The sequence below is a fragment of the Gadus morhua genome, chromosome 18 (assembly GCF_902167405.1).
Source record: "Gadus morhua chromosome 18, gadMor3.0, whole genome shotgun sequence".
In the NCBI taxonomy this organism is placed as follows: domain Eukaryota; kingdom Metazoa; phylum Chordata; class Actinopteri; order Gadiformes; family Gadidae; genus Gadus; species Gadus morhua.
In genome coordinates, this window is record NC_044065.1 from 1,211,421 (window position 1) to 1,226,794 (window position 15,374).

The 15,374-nt window shown below is 52.0% G+C and overlaps 1 protein-coding gene across 2 annotated transcripts in view; it reads left to right on the forward strand.

Moving 5' to 3' along the window:
* Positions 1 to 15,374, forward strand: part of fasn (fatty acid synthase) — a 41,220-nt gene that overhangs the window by 10,424 nt on the left and 15,422 nt on the right. For both annotated transcript variants that reach the window (XM_030340181.1, XM_030340180.1), the window contains exons 7-23: positions 855 to 970; positions 1,493 to 1,627; positions 2,644 to 3,112; positions 3,863 to 4,050; positions 4,514 to 4,703; positions 5,432 to 5,526; positions 6,117 to 6,251; positions 7,376 to 7,579; positions 8,605 to 8,720; positions 9,492 to 9,667; positions 10,049 to 10,240; positions 10,427 to 10,507; positions 10,813 to 10,998; positions 11,669 to 11,848; positions 12,587 to 12,790; positions 13,470 to 13,789; positions 14,412 to 14,816. In XM_030340181.1, the coding sequence (XP_030196041.1) occupies positions 855 to 970; positions 1,493 to 1,627; positions 2,644 to 3,112; positions 3,863 to 4,050; positions 4,514 to 4,703; positions 5,432 to 5,526; positions 6,117 to 6,251; positions 7,376 to 7,579; positions 8,605 to 8,720; positions 9,492 to 9,667; positions 10,049 to 10,240; positions 10,427 to 10,507; positions 10,813 to 10,998; positions 11,669 to 11,848; positions 12,587 to 12,790; positions 13,470 to 13,789; positions 14,412 to 14,816 (3,392 nt within the window). The remainder of the gene's footprint in view (positions 1 to 854; positions 971 to 1,492; positions 1,628 to 2,643; positions 3,113 to 3,862; positions 4,051 to 4,513; positions 4,704 to 5,431; positions 5,527 to 6,116; positions 6,252 to 7,375; positions 7,580 to 8,604; positions 8,721 to 9,491; positions 9,668 to 10,048; positions 10,241 to 10,426; positions 10,508 to 10,812; positions 10,999 to 11,668; positions 11,849 to 12,586; positions 12,791 to 13,469; positions 13,790 to 14,411; positions 14,817 to 15,374) is intronic.

Here is a 15,374-nt window from a genome sequence, read left to right on the forward strand (position 1 = left end):
CAGATACTGGATACGAGCCTGACCAATGAGGAGCCTGGGGAAGGGGTTTCAATAACCTGTTTAGGGGGTTTGTGTTCTTTCTAGCGACAACATATCGTTAGTCGTTCTGAGCCTCACGTGGTCGTAGCTCTGAGGAACAACTGGTTCAGCAGGTGTAGGAGCCAAGGCGGGTGAGCGGTCATTGAAAGACACCGACTTCTCCGTTCTCCACACCCCTTTTATTTTAATTTTAAAAGCCATAAAGGCTTTTAATGCCTTTATGGACAGGAGAGTGGAGAGACACGGGGAAGTAGGTTGACCATAGAGGGAGCGACATGAAGCATCGGACCTCAGGTCTGAATGGAACCCGAGTCACGGTCTGGCAGATGGTTTGCGTATCCATGGGTCAACCCCACCACGCTCCGCGCTTGTAAATGTCCGTTTACACCGGCAATTTATTTCCTGATATTTTCCGGCCCCGAACGTAGCGCAGAGCGGTAACCCTACTTTCGGCTGACCTGACACCAGACCAATCTCGCGAGCTCCTGTTTCATTTGCTCTGCAGAAAAGATCTGGCTCCCCTCCCATACAAAAAGCTTTCGGCCTTGCATGAGATAGACAGACCGACCGACCAATCACAACCGTTTATTCATTGGAGGCTGGACAAATTAGATGACTGTGCAGAGGAGTGACGTGTAGGCATTTTCAACAACAACAACAAAGATGGCTGCCGCTAATTTACTTTGTCATTCGTCCGGTGACGCCAGGCTCATTGCCAGGCTAGTTCTACACACAGTGGCAGCCATCTTTGTAGTTCCCAGGCCAGCTCTCTTTACGCCCGTGCTGAGCGTGTCCCCTCTCCCTTCGCCCGGCAGGCGTGACGTTCCCCTCAGGGGAGATGCAGCGCAGGCTGGTCAGCCGGCTCTACGAGGAGGCCCACATCCGCCCCGAGGAGGTGGAGTACATCGAGGCCCACGGCACCGGGACCAAGGTGGAGACGGCCGGCATGCACGCACACACAAGCACGCACACACAAGCACGCACACACAAGCACGCACACACAAGCACGCACACACAGGCACGCACACACAAGCACGCACACACAAGCACGCACACACAAGCACGCACACACAAGCACGCACACACAAGCACGCACACACAAGCACGCACCAACAAGCACGCACACACAAGCACGCACGCACAAGCACGGACACACAAACACATACCAACAAGCACGCACTCACAAGCACGCACACACAGGCACGCACTCACAAGCACGCACACACAAGCAAGGACACACAAACACGCGCCACAGCAGTAAAGATGGGACAACAATATAATGAAATAAAATAAAAATACTAAGTTGTGATAAAGTAATACACAGGAAAATGAAATGTAAAGCTCAAGTATATTCAAACACTAAGGACAAACACGGCAAACAGGACTAACCGTATCAATTATAACGTGGCGAGTGTTAATAACCCGCGCGGTGGTGGTGGTGTGTTGTGTGCAGGTGGGCGACCCCCAGGAGGTGAACGGCATCGTCAGCGTGTTCTGCCAGTCGGAGCGCGAGCCCCTCCTCATCGGCTCCACCAAGTCCAACATGGGCCACCCGGAGCCCGCGTCCGGCCTGGCCGCCCTGGCCAAGGTGACGAGCAAACCCTGAAACGCCCTGTCGTAGATGAAGAGTGGTGTAGTGGGTCACTTAGTGGTACCACGGTCCTGATCCTGGTCCAAGTGTTGACCTAGCTGCACAAAACGTTGGATAGGATGTAGGGATGTCCGATATTGGCTTTTTTGCCGATATCCGATATGCGTTATTGTCCAACTCTAAATTTTCGATTCCGATATCAGCCGATACCGATGTCGATATTTGGGTTATTTATTTTTCCTCAAACCTAATTTAGGTAACATTACATATCTCCTGTTGTGGAATTAACACAACATGCTTAATGTTATTGTGATGCCCCACTGGATGCATTCTTGAATGTAACAAGGCTTTCCAAATGTTAACATTGTCTGTGCAAAATAAGAAAAATAATAATAATAATAATAAAAAAAAAAAAAATAAAATCGGTTTTAAGGCAAAAAAAATCCGATACCGATATTGACCGATATTACATTTTTATGCTAATATCGGGCCGATAATATCGGTGGGCCGATAATATCGGACATCTCTAATAGGATGTCAATATGGACTCACACAGTGTTTCATTAACATTTTAGTTAATCTTTTTATGCAGTATTACACCAAGCTTCTAGTTGTTAACGATTAAGCTTGCTATGTTCAATTGATCGTATGAATATCACGAGTCCGTCAAAGTAACGCCTAACGCCTCATGCCCACTGCACCAGTCAGTCAAAAGACGTCGGAAGGCTTGGCTGACGGATGGGGGAGCTTTCCGGGGTCGTCAGAGCCCGAGACATTGCACACATTTGCATACGCGATCTGATTGGATGACGGATCCGTCGCTGCCGAAAAAGTTGACAATTTTTTTACTTTTTGACGGAGCGAACGGATCCACAATGCATTGCACGTCCGTCCCCATTCAAAGTCAACGGGGATCAGTCGACGGACGGAGGCAGTGGGCACGAGGCGTTAGCCACCTCGTCCACAACCACCGCCGTGTTTTCAGAGCTGACCGTACCCCTCCCCTCCACCAGGTGGTGCTGTCCCTGGAGCGCGGCGTGTGGGCCCCCAACCTGCACTTCAGCAGCCCCAACACGGACATCCCGGCCCTGAGCGACGGCCGGCTGCGCGTGGTCGACCGGCCCATCCCCGTGCGCCGCGGCATCGTGGGCGTCAACTCCTTCGGCTTCGGCGGCTCCAACGTGCACGTGATCCTCCGGCCCCCCACGGACCCCCCCCAGCCCGCGGCGGCGGCGGAGGTCGCGTCGGGCCCCCGGCTGCTCCAGGCCTGCGGGCGCACGGAGGAGGCGGTCGCCTCCCTGCTCACCGCGGGGAGGCAGGGGGAACGGGATGACAGCTTCCTGTCGCTGCTGAACGAGGTGTCGGGGCTCCCCGTGGCCGCCATGCCCTTCCGGGGGTACACCCTGGTGGGCTCCGCGGGGGAGGTGACGGAGGTGCAGCAGGCCTCGGCCACGCCCAGGCCCCTGTGGTACATTTGCTCAGGTTAGTGTGTGTGTGTGTGTGTGTGTGTATTTTATGAGTACACACTGGAAGAGTGTTGTTCAACAACTGCTGACTCAGTTAAAATCCGACAGCTATGAAGTTGCTTGAACGCATCGACCAGCTAAAATATTTTAACATGGGCTTTTAATCGCATAGTATGGGTGAGTTAACTCACGATTAAGCCTTTTTTATTCTATTTTAAATCCATTCCAATTGAAGTTTAATGAGATTATCAAATGGAATGACAAATTATCATTCATACCAAACGTACTTTATATGCAAGAACTAGACCAAGAGATCTCGTGGGAGTTTTATTGACTCACTCAGTGTGGGATGATTATGAAACTTACTGTAAAGTAAGTGGAACTAAGAACTAAAATTAATTCTGACATGAATGTTGACATTCTTTGGGCTAAACCTTACAAAATCTCAGTAAAAAAAAAAAGACGATTTGCGTTATCTTTATTAACTGAATTAAAATAAGATGTTATCGGGTTTATTTTGTCAGCCCTAATTTCAACGTGAATATATATGAACATAACCTTCTGTTTGTTTTCGTTTTGCCGCCCAGTTCTCCCAGCGTTGGGTTAAATGCAGAGATCGCATTTCGTTAAGCTAAATCCCGACTCGTCGTGTAAACTGATCAGCAGCAGCACGGGGGGGGGGGGGGGGGTACTGTCATTGAGTGAACATAGTGTCTCTAAATAAAACATGAACTAATTAGCCTAATCGCTCTGTTCTGTCCCCCAGGCATGGGGACCCAGTGGGCCGGCATGGGCCAGCACATGATGCAGCTGCCGCAGTTCAGGGAGTCCATCCTGCGCTCGGACGTGGCCCTGAAGGACACCGGCCTGTGTGTGTCCAGCCTGCTCATGCAGGCCGACGAGAGCACCTTCGAGGACACGGTGCACGCCTTCGTGGCTCTGGCGGCCATTCAGGTACCGACCGCCGGACTGTGACCACGTCACCTCATGGAACCGTTGGGAACACATTCTTATCCACACGTGATTGGACCACAGCCCATGGAGAATATGTTCCTGAAGTTTCCATGAAATGACTTTCCCTACACGGTGTTATCCTTGACAGTGCTATGTTAAAGGGGGGGTATAATGCCGCCAGGTATGAGTGCGATTAGCCATTACAAGCCGTTTCATAATCTGCCTTTTCCTGTGTTTTAGTGACATCGTAAGTGATGGTTAGATAAGCAACATTTGCTACAGCCCACTAGGTAGGGTGGTAGACTGATCTACCCAGATCAGTCTACACACTAGGTGGACCACACCAACACCTGGTGGCATAGTATACCCCCGCTTTAACTTACTCTGCACACGTACTACATGCTGCCTTCTGAACCCCTTTCAAGAGTCCATTAGCAGCTCCGTTTCTCTCTGGTCCAATCAGGTGGCTCAGATCGACCTGCTGACCCAGCTGGGCCTGAAGCCAGAGGGCATCGTGGGCCACTCGGTGGGCGAGCTAGCCTGCGGCTACGCAGACGGCTCCCTCAGCCACAGCGAGGCCATACTGGCGGCATACTGGAGGGGGCGCTGCATCAAGGAGGCCAACCTGCCCCCGGGGGGCATGGCCGCTGTCGGTGAGGACCGGGGGCTAGCTGCTGCTTCTGGCTCGGTTTCTTCTTCTCTCTGCTTCTTCTTCTTCTTCTGTCTCTGTCTCTGTCTCTGCTCTGTCTCTGTCTATGTTTCTTCTTCTTCTTCTGTCTCTGTCTATGTTTCTTCTTCTTCTTCTGTCTCTGTCTATGTTTCTTCTTCTTCTGTCTCTGTCTCTGTCTCTGTCTCTGTCTCTGCTCTGTCTCTGTCTATGTTTCTTCTTCTGTCTCTGTCTCTGTCTATGCTTCTTCTTCTTCTTCTTCTTCTTCTTCTTCTTCTTCTTCTTCTTCTTCTTCTTCTGTCTCCTTCTGTCTCCTCTCTTTCTTTCTCATGAGTGCGCTTCCAGCTGTTTAAGTCTAGGCTCACACAACGCTGTGGATCTGAATGAGTGCACTAATTAAGGCGTCACCATTTCATTGTGCTCTCCTGGGTTTAGACTATACACATGCATGAGTATATAGTGCACCGAATACCAGCAATGAGCAGTAACATAACTGATCCAGTACACCCAGTGACATTCCACACGTTTCTGCCTATTCATGCGACCAGTAGACGTCAATTTTTTCCTGTTCTGTGCCTTACTTGTTTCCTAAATTGTGATTTAAATTGTGTTCACTATTTAGGGTTTAGGGAATGAGGTAACGAGTGTCTTCGGCCACCGTAGGGATGGTATTATGGATCTGATGGAGAGTAACTTATTGTGTTTTGTCCGCAGGGCTGACGTGGGCCGAGTGCAAGGCCCAGTGCCCCGAGGGCGTGGTCCCCGCCTGCCACAACTCTGAGGACACCGTCACCATCTCTGGACCTCAGGTACACCGGCCTGCTGCACCACCCTGCTGCACCACCCTGCTACACCTCACTGCTACACCTCACTGCTCCACCTCACGGTCCACCTCACTGCTCCACCTCACTGCTCCACCTCACTGCTGCACTCCTACAGAACAATGTCTTTATCCGTGGGAAACACAACCGGGTCCACAAGTAAACACACACAGACATTGTCCTTCTCAAAGACAATCCACTGAAGAGAATGCACACATTATATGGTGTGGTTTTAATCTCCTTTGAAAGGGTCATTGTACGATGAAATCCTTCTGGCATCATTCCTGTGGTCAAACAGTGTGTTACTGTCGTGGTTCCATCACTACTACACGGGTTAAATCACAGGAGTTGAACTCATACCCTCGCCTCGAGGCAAATCACCGCGTTCCACTTCCACATATTTACAGACTTGTAAAGCTTGAGTTCTGGTTACGCAACACTCACACGCCCTGTGTGTGTGTGTGTGTGTGTGTGTGTGTGTGTGTGTGTGTGTGTGTGTGTGTGTGTGTGTGTGTGTGTGTGTGTGTGTGTGTGTGTGTGTGTGTGTGTGTGTGTGTGTGTGTGTGTGTGTGTTGCAGGAGGCCGTGAGCACGTTTGTGGCTCAGCTGAAGGAGAGCGGTGTGTTCGCCAAGGAGGTGCGCAGTGCCGGCGTGGCGTTCCACTCCTACTACATGGCCTCCATCGCGCCCGCCCTCCTCGCCGCACTCCGAAAGGTACGCAGCCCAAGAAGGCCGCCCTCCAGCCCGGGGGGGGGGGGCAGTAAGATATTTAGGGCCACACTAAGATATTAAGGGGCCAACAAAGACATTGAGGGGCCAACAAAGACATTGAGGGGCCCATAAAGACATTCAGGGGCCTCCAAAGACATTTAGGGCTACAAAAAAACATTTAGGGGCACACAAATGTTTCACAAAATGTGTTAGAAAAACATTATATAAAATGAAAGAAAAAAAATCTGCAATGTCCAATATTAAAGAAATATAAACATACACATATTGTATACATAGATGCATACATATTAAAGAACCAACAATAATCAAATGTTTAAATGATATTAACTTAACTCAAAATGTACACAAATTACAAAAAAGTAGGTTTCATTACAATAGAAACCTTTACCATACCTTTTAATATTCAACACGTGTATAAGTAATTTAAGTGTTGAAGAATAATGTAGTGCAATCAATGTAAGTGTCCTTCCCCAGACAAATCTAACCCGTGAGATAAATCACAATTGTACAAGTTGTTCCCGAATATGCAAGCAAAGTGGGCTTAGCGAAGCGCCCAGAAGCTATGTGAATGTCTGTGTGACTCATATCTGAGTCAAACTGGATATACTCCCCGGCCCGTGAAGGGAAGTGTTGCATTGTTCCCCCACAACTTGATCAGCGATGAGCCAGCAACGCTGTCTCGTTGGTGTCGGTCATGTGAACCCAATGCCAACAGAGGAAAATGTTCATGTTGGGGTTCTGTTTACCTTTTTATCATCTTGGTAAACTCTGACCCCTTGTGGCAGGAAGGGGGACAACGGTTCCCTTTCTTTTTCGGTGGTTTGCACAAAAAACAACAAATCTAAAGTTTCAGCGGGTTCACCAATACATTGATCATATCATAATATAACCATTAAAGAAAGCATTGTATTACATCATCAATGTTTTGCCATAGAATGCATTTCTACATGTAAAGCACAGCATTCTCGGTATAGAAGGAACAATATTTTACGCACGCATAAAATAAAAAAAATAAAAAATCCAAACGTTTCAAGGGAACGGGGTCGCCTCCTTAGAGGACCATACATGGCCCTGACGGCCCTGCGTGCTCTCCTCCCATTGGCCAGGTGATCGTGGAGCCCCGAAGGAGGTCTCCCCGCTGGGTGAGCACCAGTATCCCCCAGGAGGACTGGGGTACCCCCCTGGCGCTGTACAGCTCGGCCGACTACCACGTCAACAACCTGGTGAGCCCCGTGCTGTTCCAGGAGGGCCTGAGGCTGGTGCCCGACAACGCCGTGGTGCTGGAGATAGCGCCCCACGCCCTGCTGCAGGTGGGCGAACACACGCACGCACGTGCACACTCGCGTGCGCACGCACTCACTCACTCACTCACTCACTCACTCACTCACTCACTCACTCACTCACTCACTCACTCACTCACTCACTCACTCACTCACTCACTCACTCACTCACTCACTCACTCACTCACTCACTCACTCACTGGTGCTCGAGATAGACCCCCACGCCCTTCTGCAAGTAAACACACTCACTTACTCACTCTCTAACTTTTACACACACGCGTGCGCGCGCACACACACACACACTTTATATCATTGGTGGTATTGGGAAGTACCGTGGAAGAACACTATGTTCAAAAATGTATTTGTAACACAAGCTGACGGAAATTGCAAAACATACGTCCATACGTGGAGTAAATCACGGATAATCGTCAAAAGAAGCAAGCACATTCTTTAAACGGTTGCCTGAGGAAATGGCTTTACGAGCGCTGGTATCTGATTACGTCGGCACACACTCAACTTCGGCTCAATAGTTGTCTTATCAGCCTGCCGGTAATGGCGTCATAGTCAGCCACTCGGTAATCAGACCTCCTATCGATCAATCATCAGACGCTGAAGAGGCTACTGTGGGGAAGTGCGAGCTCTTTACACAGCCGTGGTCACGCCTGGTCGTGACGCTGCTGGTCTGAGATAAGGAGGAAGAGGAGATTAAGAGCTATGAATAGTCTAGTTGTAGACCTGTCGTATACACTAGTCACCTGACCTAAATACGTATGCATGACCTATATTATAAGGTCATGCGTGCGTATTTAACACACACACTTTATCTTTGACTTTAAAATTGGATGGGGAATTTACAAATGATAACGTAACTGTCATATCTGCATAAATATGTTAATATTTAAGGTAAAAGTAGAGCACAAATGAAAACAGAGCAACACAATCCAGTTCACGGCCTCCGTTGGGCCATGAACAGGCCTTTCAGTCTGCGAACACACCCGTGTGGCTCTGGGAGCTCCTCCTGTGTTAACTCTTCCCTCCTGTCCCCTGGGGCTCAGGCCATCCTGAAGCGCAGCCTGAAGCCAACCACGTCCATCCTCCCCCTGATGAAGAGGGGCCACGCCAACAACCTGGAGTTCTTCCTCACGCACGTCGGCAAGATCTACATGAACGGGTCAGTGGGCTCCCCTACAGTGATCTCCCTCTCAAATGGCATGGGAAAAACATTTATTATGAGAATCTAATCGTACTACAGCTATAGAGGAAATTGTCTCGGAGTACCTACAGAGTTACTCATGTGTATTGAATCTTTAAAGCTGGAGGAGGCCTCCTTGGAGTGACCAGCCAGAGTGAGATTGATTTTGAGAGTGTCCAACTGAAACATTCCCCCCCCTCCCTTCAGGCCTCCCTTCAAAGCCACTCCCCCAAAACGCTTGACTGGCTCGCTAGATTAAGCAATAGGTCTGCCTATTGGGTTTGGCTTAGTTTAGGAGGTAGAGCGGATTGCCTTGTAGCCAGAAGGCTGTTACTTCGATCCCAGGCTCCTCTGTAGCCGAGTGTCGATGTGTCCCTGAGATAGACGCCTCACCCTGACTGGTCCCGGCGAGCTGGCTGTCGCCTTGCATGGTTGACTCCGCCGTCGGTGTGCGAATGTGTGTATGAACCGTTGCAAGTTGCTTTGGATAAAAGCGTCTGCTAAATGCCCTACATGCGCCTTGTGGAAGAGTCCTAGGTGCACAATGTGTTCCCAGGAAGAGTGCTTGCAGGTAGCTGGGTAGGGAGGTGGACAGAATCCTGTCCGACCGATTCCTTCTGCATGATGAAGCGACCCGACGGGCCTACCGCAGGCCTGCGACTGCAGCAGACGCCTGACTTGATGTTGTTTTTTCTTTGACCGACTTCTGTGTTTTTGGATCACTCATTCTCCTCCCTTCTCATTCTGCAGCGTCAACGTGGACAGTAACTTCCTGTGTCCGTCGGTCAAGTACCCGGTACCCCATGGCACCCCTCTGATCTCCCCCCTGGTGAAGTGGGACCACGCCCAGACCTGGGACGTCCCGAAGGCAGAGGACTTCCCCGCCGGGTCGGGAGGCTCCACGTCGGCCACCGTCTACAACATCGGTGAGAGACAAACACTGGAGAGAGAAACGCGCTGTCCTCCACGCAGCGTAGGAAAGGAGAGCGGAGAGGGAGGCACGGACTCGCCTGTAATAATTCATAATCCGTTTTAATAATAAAGGGTTTCCAGATCACTGCTGCCGAGTTCTTCATCATGAGGTAATGACTTGCAGAGGATTGAGGATGAAACTAACTGCACTGAAAAACTGCAGGTTTAAAAACAGGATGAGTGTCTTCGTTCGGTAATTGAGTGTCATAATCTAAATGCATTTTTAAATTGGTACTGTCTTGCCCTGCCTGTCAACCCGGTCCTCCGGAACCTGACAGAACCGGCTTCTGTCCTCGCAAGTGACCCTTTTCCTTCCGTCTCGTCTCTCCACGCAGACATCAACCCGGAGTCCCCAGACTACTATCTGATTGGCCACTGCATCGATGGGCGTGTCCTGTACCCGGCCACCGGTTACCTGGTCCTGGCCTGGAGGACCCTGATGAGGAGCCTGGGCGTCGTCATGGATACCACCCCCGTGACCTTCGACGACGTGACCATCCACAGGGCCACCATCTTGCCCAAGACGGGTGAGTGGGGACGTGTGTGTGTGTGTGTGTGTGTGTGTGTGTGTGTGTGTGTGTGTGTGTGTGTGTGTGTGTGTGTGTGTGTGTGTGTGTGTGTGTGTGTGTGTGTGTGTGTGTGTCTGACTAGATGTGCAGATCCTCCTAATGCTAAGAGTCCTTATTAACACTTCAACGGGTTCTCATCTCCAGGCTCAGTTCAGCTGGAGGTGCGCCTCATGCCAGCCTCCAACAAGTTTGAGGTTTCGGAAAATGGCAACTTGGCCGTCAGTGGTGAGTGCTCAGCATATGTAATACTTGTCACTTATTACTTACCTCCTAAATGTATGAGCTTCTTCTTCTTCTTCTTCTTCTTCTTCTTCTTCTTCTTCTTCTTCTTCTTCTTCTTCTTCTTCTTCTTCTTCTTCTTCTTCTTCTTCTTCTTCTTCTTCTTCTTCTTCTTCTTCTTCTTCTTCTTCTTCTTCTTCTCCTCCTCCTCCTCCTCCTCCTCCTCCTCCTCCTCCTCCTCCTCCTCCTCCTCCTCCTCCTCCTCCTCCTCCGGTGGTTAATCTTCCCCGCGGTGTCCCTTGCGGCTGCAGGTCGGGTCAGCCTTCTGGAGGACTCTGCCCTGGACGCCTTCCACGCTCAGGTCAGCCAGGTGGTTGCCAAGGACGACGAGGATCCCAAGCTGAAGCTGACGACCCACGACATCTACAAAGAGCTGCGTCTCCGTGGTTACGACTACGGGAAGACTTTCCAAGGCATCCTGGAGACCAACAACGCAGGTGTGTGTGTGTGTTTGCAAACTCTTAACATCTATCTAACATGGGGGTTGTTGAATGCTTTGATCCGGGGACGCCAAAGAATATTTTACTGCGTGTCCGTGGCAACCAACCAACCATGCAATCCAAATCTCAGAGCACAACGGGATTGGTGATCCTTCAGACTGGATCACGACCCGTTTCTGGGTCCTGCCCAAAACACAGATCCCAAGCATGCCAGCTTCCACTCCCCTGCACACGATCCTGTGACTCCACCCCATGTTCTGATGCCACGCTGTCTTCCACTCTGTTATGTTTGAACCTTATGTAATGATCTTAAGCCGATACAAGCTGATCCATTCTGGTACAAGTCAGTAAAACAATAAAAAAACGATTCAACTTCGATTAATCTAATCAATCTCATAGTTTATCGTCAATCAGACCAATGCAACAAGTAATTACAGAGGATCGAAATTGCGTTTCCCTATTCTGCAAAGGGGCAAGTTATATTCTTACCACACAACATCCAACGTAATAGTACACAAAGACAACAACAAATAGACACAACATAAAGAGACCGACAGTGGACGGACACATTACACAGAACCTTCCCAGTGAGCCAGGATGTGGTTAATGTGGCGGTATGTTCCTGGGGTGTGTGTTAACGTGACCCACGACCCCGCCGCGTCCCCAGGCGACAGCGGGAGGCTCCAGTGGACGGGCAGCTGGGTGGTCCTCCTGGACACCATGCTGCAGATGGTGGTGGCCGGGCTGCCCGGACGCAGCCTGCGCCTGCCCACCCGCATCCGCTCGGTGTGCGTGGACCCCGGCCTGCACCTGCAGAGGGTCTCCCCCTACGGCCAGGACCAGCAAGGTGGGTTCAACCCCCGAGACCCCCGAGGTCCTGTTGCTAGGGCTGAACCATAATCCAATCAAACGACAGCGAGATGTAATGGAACGTGATTTGCAAATCGCAAAGGCTGCGATAAAAAAATAAAGACAGATAGATGGATAGATAGATCAATATTTTTTTATTATTCTTTTTGCTGTGATTTGATACTGAAGAGATCAGTAAGATTCTTAGATATTTACTTTTCCGACAATTTGAGGGTTAAATAAAGATGTTATATCAATTCATCTCAACACATAGGCCTGGCCTAAAGGGAAAGAGCAGTTTATATGTTGACGGCTTCCAATGTTGTGTTGGTCAGACTATAGAACGACTTATTGCTTGTGTCTAGTGAATAGTACAGAACATAAGGATAATAAAAAAAGATAATCGCATACTAAGGCCCAATCCCATTACTACCCCTTACCCCTTACCCTTACCCCTCCCCCTTGTTTTGAAGGGGAAGAAATGGGATTGGGCCTAAAGCGCAATCCCATTTCTACCCCTTACCCCTTACCCCTTCAAAACAAGGGGAAGGGGTAAGGAGTAGAAATGGGATTGGGCCTAAAGCGCAATCGCAATATTGGTAGAAACTATCACAATCCGCCTCCTTCCCCAAGTGGTTCAGCCCTGCCTGCTCCCAGTGGTCCGTGTGACGGTTCCTCTTTGTTTCATATTTCTTGGCGCCGCCGTCGCTAACTGCTTTGTGTTTCCGACCGTTAGCCGTTGACGTGAAGGTGGACCGTTGCCTGGACAACATCGTGGCGGGCGGCGTGCAGATCTGCGGGCTCCACGCCACGGTGGCGCCGCGCCGCCAGCTCCAGCAGAGCCCGCCCACCCTGGAGGAGTTTGTGTTCGTCCCGTACGCCGAGACCGCCTGCCTGGCCTCCGACGAGAGGCTGGTCCAGGAGCTCCGCGTCTGCAAGGGTAGGCGACTGGCAAGCTAGCAGGCTAATGGGCTAGCAGGCTAATGGGCTAGCAGGCTAATGGGCTAGAGGGCTAATGGGCTAGCAGGCTAATGGGCTAGCAGGCTAATGACCTTGTGGGCTAATGACCTTGTGGGCTAATGGGCTAGCAGGCTAATGGGCTAGCAGGCTAATGGGCTAGCAGGCTAATGGGCTAGCAGGCTAATTGGCTAATTGGCTAGTATGCTAACGGACTTGCGGGCAAATGGCTAGCGGGCCAGTGGGCTAGCGGGCTAATGGGCTAGCGGGCTAATGGGCTAGCGGGCTAATGGGCTAGCGGGCTAATGGGCTAGCGGGCTAGCAGGCTAATGGGCTAGCGGGCTAATGGGCTAGCAGGCTAATGGGCTAGCGGGCTGGCCGTTGTCTCCATCTGCTGAGGGTCAAGGTGCGAGAGATTGACTTTAAAGAAGGCAGAGGGCTTCCAACAATGCTTTCGTCAATTCTAGATATGGGATTGGGTCTAATTTCTACCCCTTACCCCTTCAAAACAAGGGGGAGTGGTAAGGGGAAGGTGGAAGGGGGAAGGGTAAGGGGTAGAAATGGGATTGGGCCGTAATGAGTCATTGGAGAGAGCAGTCTGTAGCTCCCCGTCTGAGTGTGTCCCCCCCCCCCCCCCCCCCCCCCCCCCCCCCCCCCTCCAGGGCTGATCCACCAGCTGCAGGGTAAGCTGGCCCCCCACGGCATCAAGCTGGCCGTCCCGGGCCTGGAGGGGGGCGAGGCGGCCGGCGGCCCCGGGGCCGACCCCCCGGCGGAGCCCGGCCTGGCCCGTCTGCTGGCGCTGCTCTGCGGCCTGGAGCTCAACGGGAACCTGCGCTCGGAGCTGGAGCAGATGGTGGAGCGGGAGCGGGCGTGCCTGGTGCAGGACCCCCTCCTGCAGGGCCTGCTGGAGGCCCCGGCCCTCCGCCACTGCCTGGACACGGCCCTGGAGAACTGCACCCCCGGCCGCATCAGAGTCCTGGAGGTGAGGGGGGCACGTCTAGACCAGGGGGCCTCAAAGGTGGGACCGCTCAGGGCCGCCACAGGAAAAAATAACTGGCGGGAAACGCCGTCAGCATCCCAGTGGTGGACTGAAACATTACCCCGTGGACCTCTGGGAGGGAGGCCTAATTCACGAAACTGAGGTTCATCCTTTCAAAGTGATGTACAGTCGGATTAAAACTTACAAATAGAACAGGATTTAATAGAAAGCTAGAGAGTCGACTTTTCTCTTTATATTTATTTATTTTTTTGTTAAAATTAATATTGATTAATGTTTTGTTTTTTTTATTTCCATCTGTATGTCATTGCGGGCCGCCATTGGCCCGCGGGCCGCACTTTGAGAACCAATGATCTAGGTGGACACGTGGACACTAGTGATGTCAGAAGGGGCAGGATTTCAACACGGCTTGTAACGGCTAATCACTCACACCTGGGGGTGTAACATGTCCCCTCGTTAAAGGGGGATTCGGACTAGACGCTAACACATTGGGGACATCTGCTGGTTTTGGGGGGTGACCGTGTCACCTAGCCCCTCTTCGGTCCTCGTTACTGTGCCTGTGGTCTGACCCCTGACCCCTGACCTCTGACCCCGGCCCTCCCTCCAGGCCTTCTCCAGCGACGGGCAGCTCTTCTCCCGGGCCGTGCCCATCCTCAACATCCAGCCCATGCTGCGTCTGGACTACACGGCCACGGCCCCCTCCGCCCCCCTCCTGGAGCCCCACCGGGCCCAGCTGGACCAGCTCGGGGTCGCGGCGGGGGCCCCGTGGAACCCGGCCGCCGGCCCCGTGCCCGGGGGCCTGGGGGGGGCCGACCTGGTGCTGTGTAACCGCGCCTGGGGCCCTGTGGGGGCGCTGGAGGCCCCGGCGCTGCTGGCCCACCTGGCCTCGGGCGCCAAGGAGGGGGGCTTCGTGCTGCTGCACACCCTGCTGAAGGGGGAGACCCTGGGGGAGATGCTGGCCTTCCTCTCCGGGACGTCCCAGAACAGCCAGCCGGAGCAGCTGCTCACACAGGTGAGGCGCCCTGGAGCAGGGCAGTGGGGGGGGGGGGGGTAGCTGCTCACACAGGTGAGGGGCCCTGGAGCAGGGCAGGGGGGGGGGGGGGGGGTAGCTGCTCACACAGGTGAGGCGCCCTGGAGCAGGGCGGGGGGGGGGGGGGGGTTGGTTCCCTTAAAGGTGCAGTGTGGTCGAGTTAGTCCTCAACACTCAAAAGGGGGGCACCCTTTTTATGGTCAAAGGGGCAGTATTACACCAAAGCTGCTGTAGAGTACGCTCCACCAATGTTGTATTCTACGTATTCCAAAGGTCTGAATTGAGTTTTTAAAGAAATGCCTCAGTAGCAGACATTTGCACGCTGTCCGCTAAACTGGCCCTCTGTTTATAAGCTATCGCTACGTAGCCCTCTGGGCCACGCTGTCCCTCCGCCCTCTCATGTCGGGGGTGAGGGCAGGCTGTTATCTCCTGAGGTACAAAGCGGTGTTACGAGACGTTCAGGCTGACGCTAGCTGAACTCAAGGGTTTATCTCTGCAACGAAACACAGGGACGCCTTCGGCACATCGGCACAGCGGTGA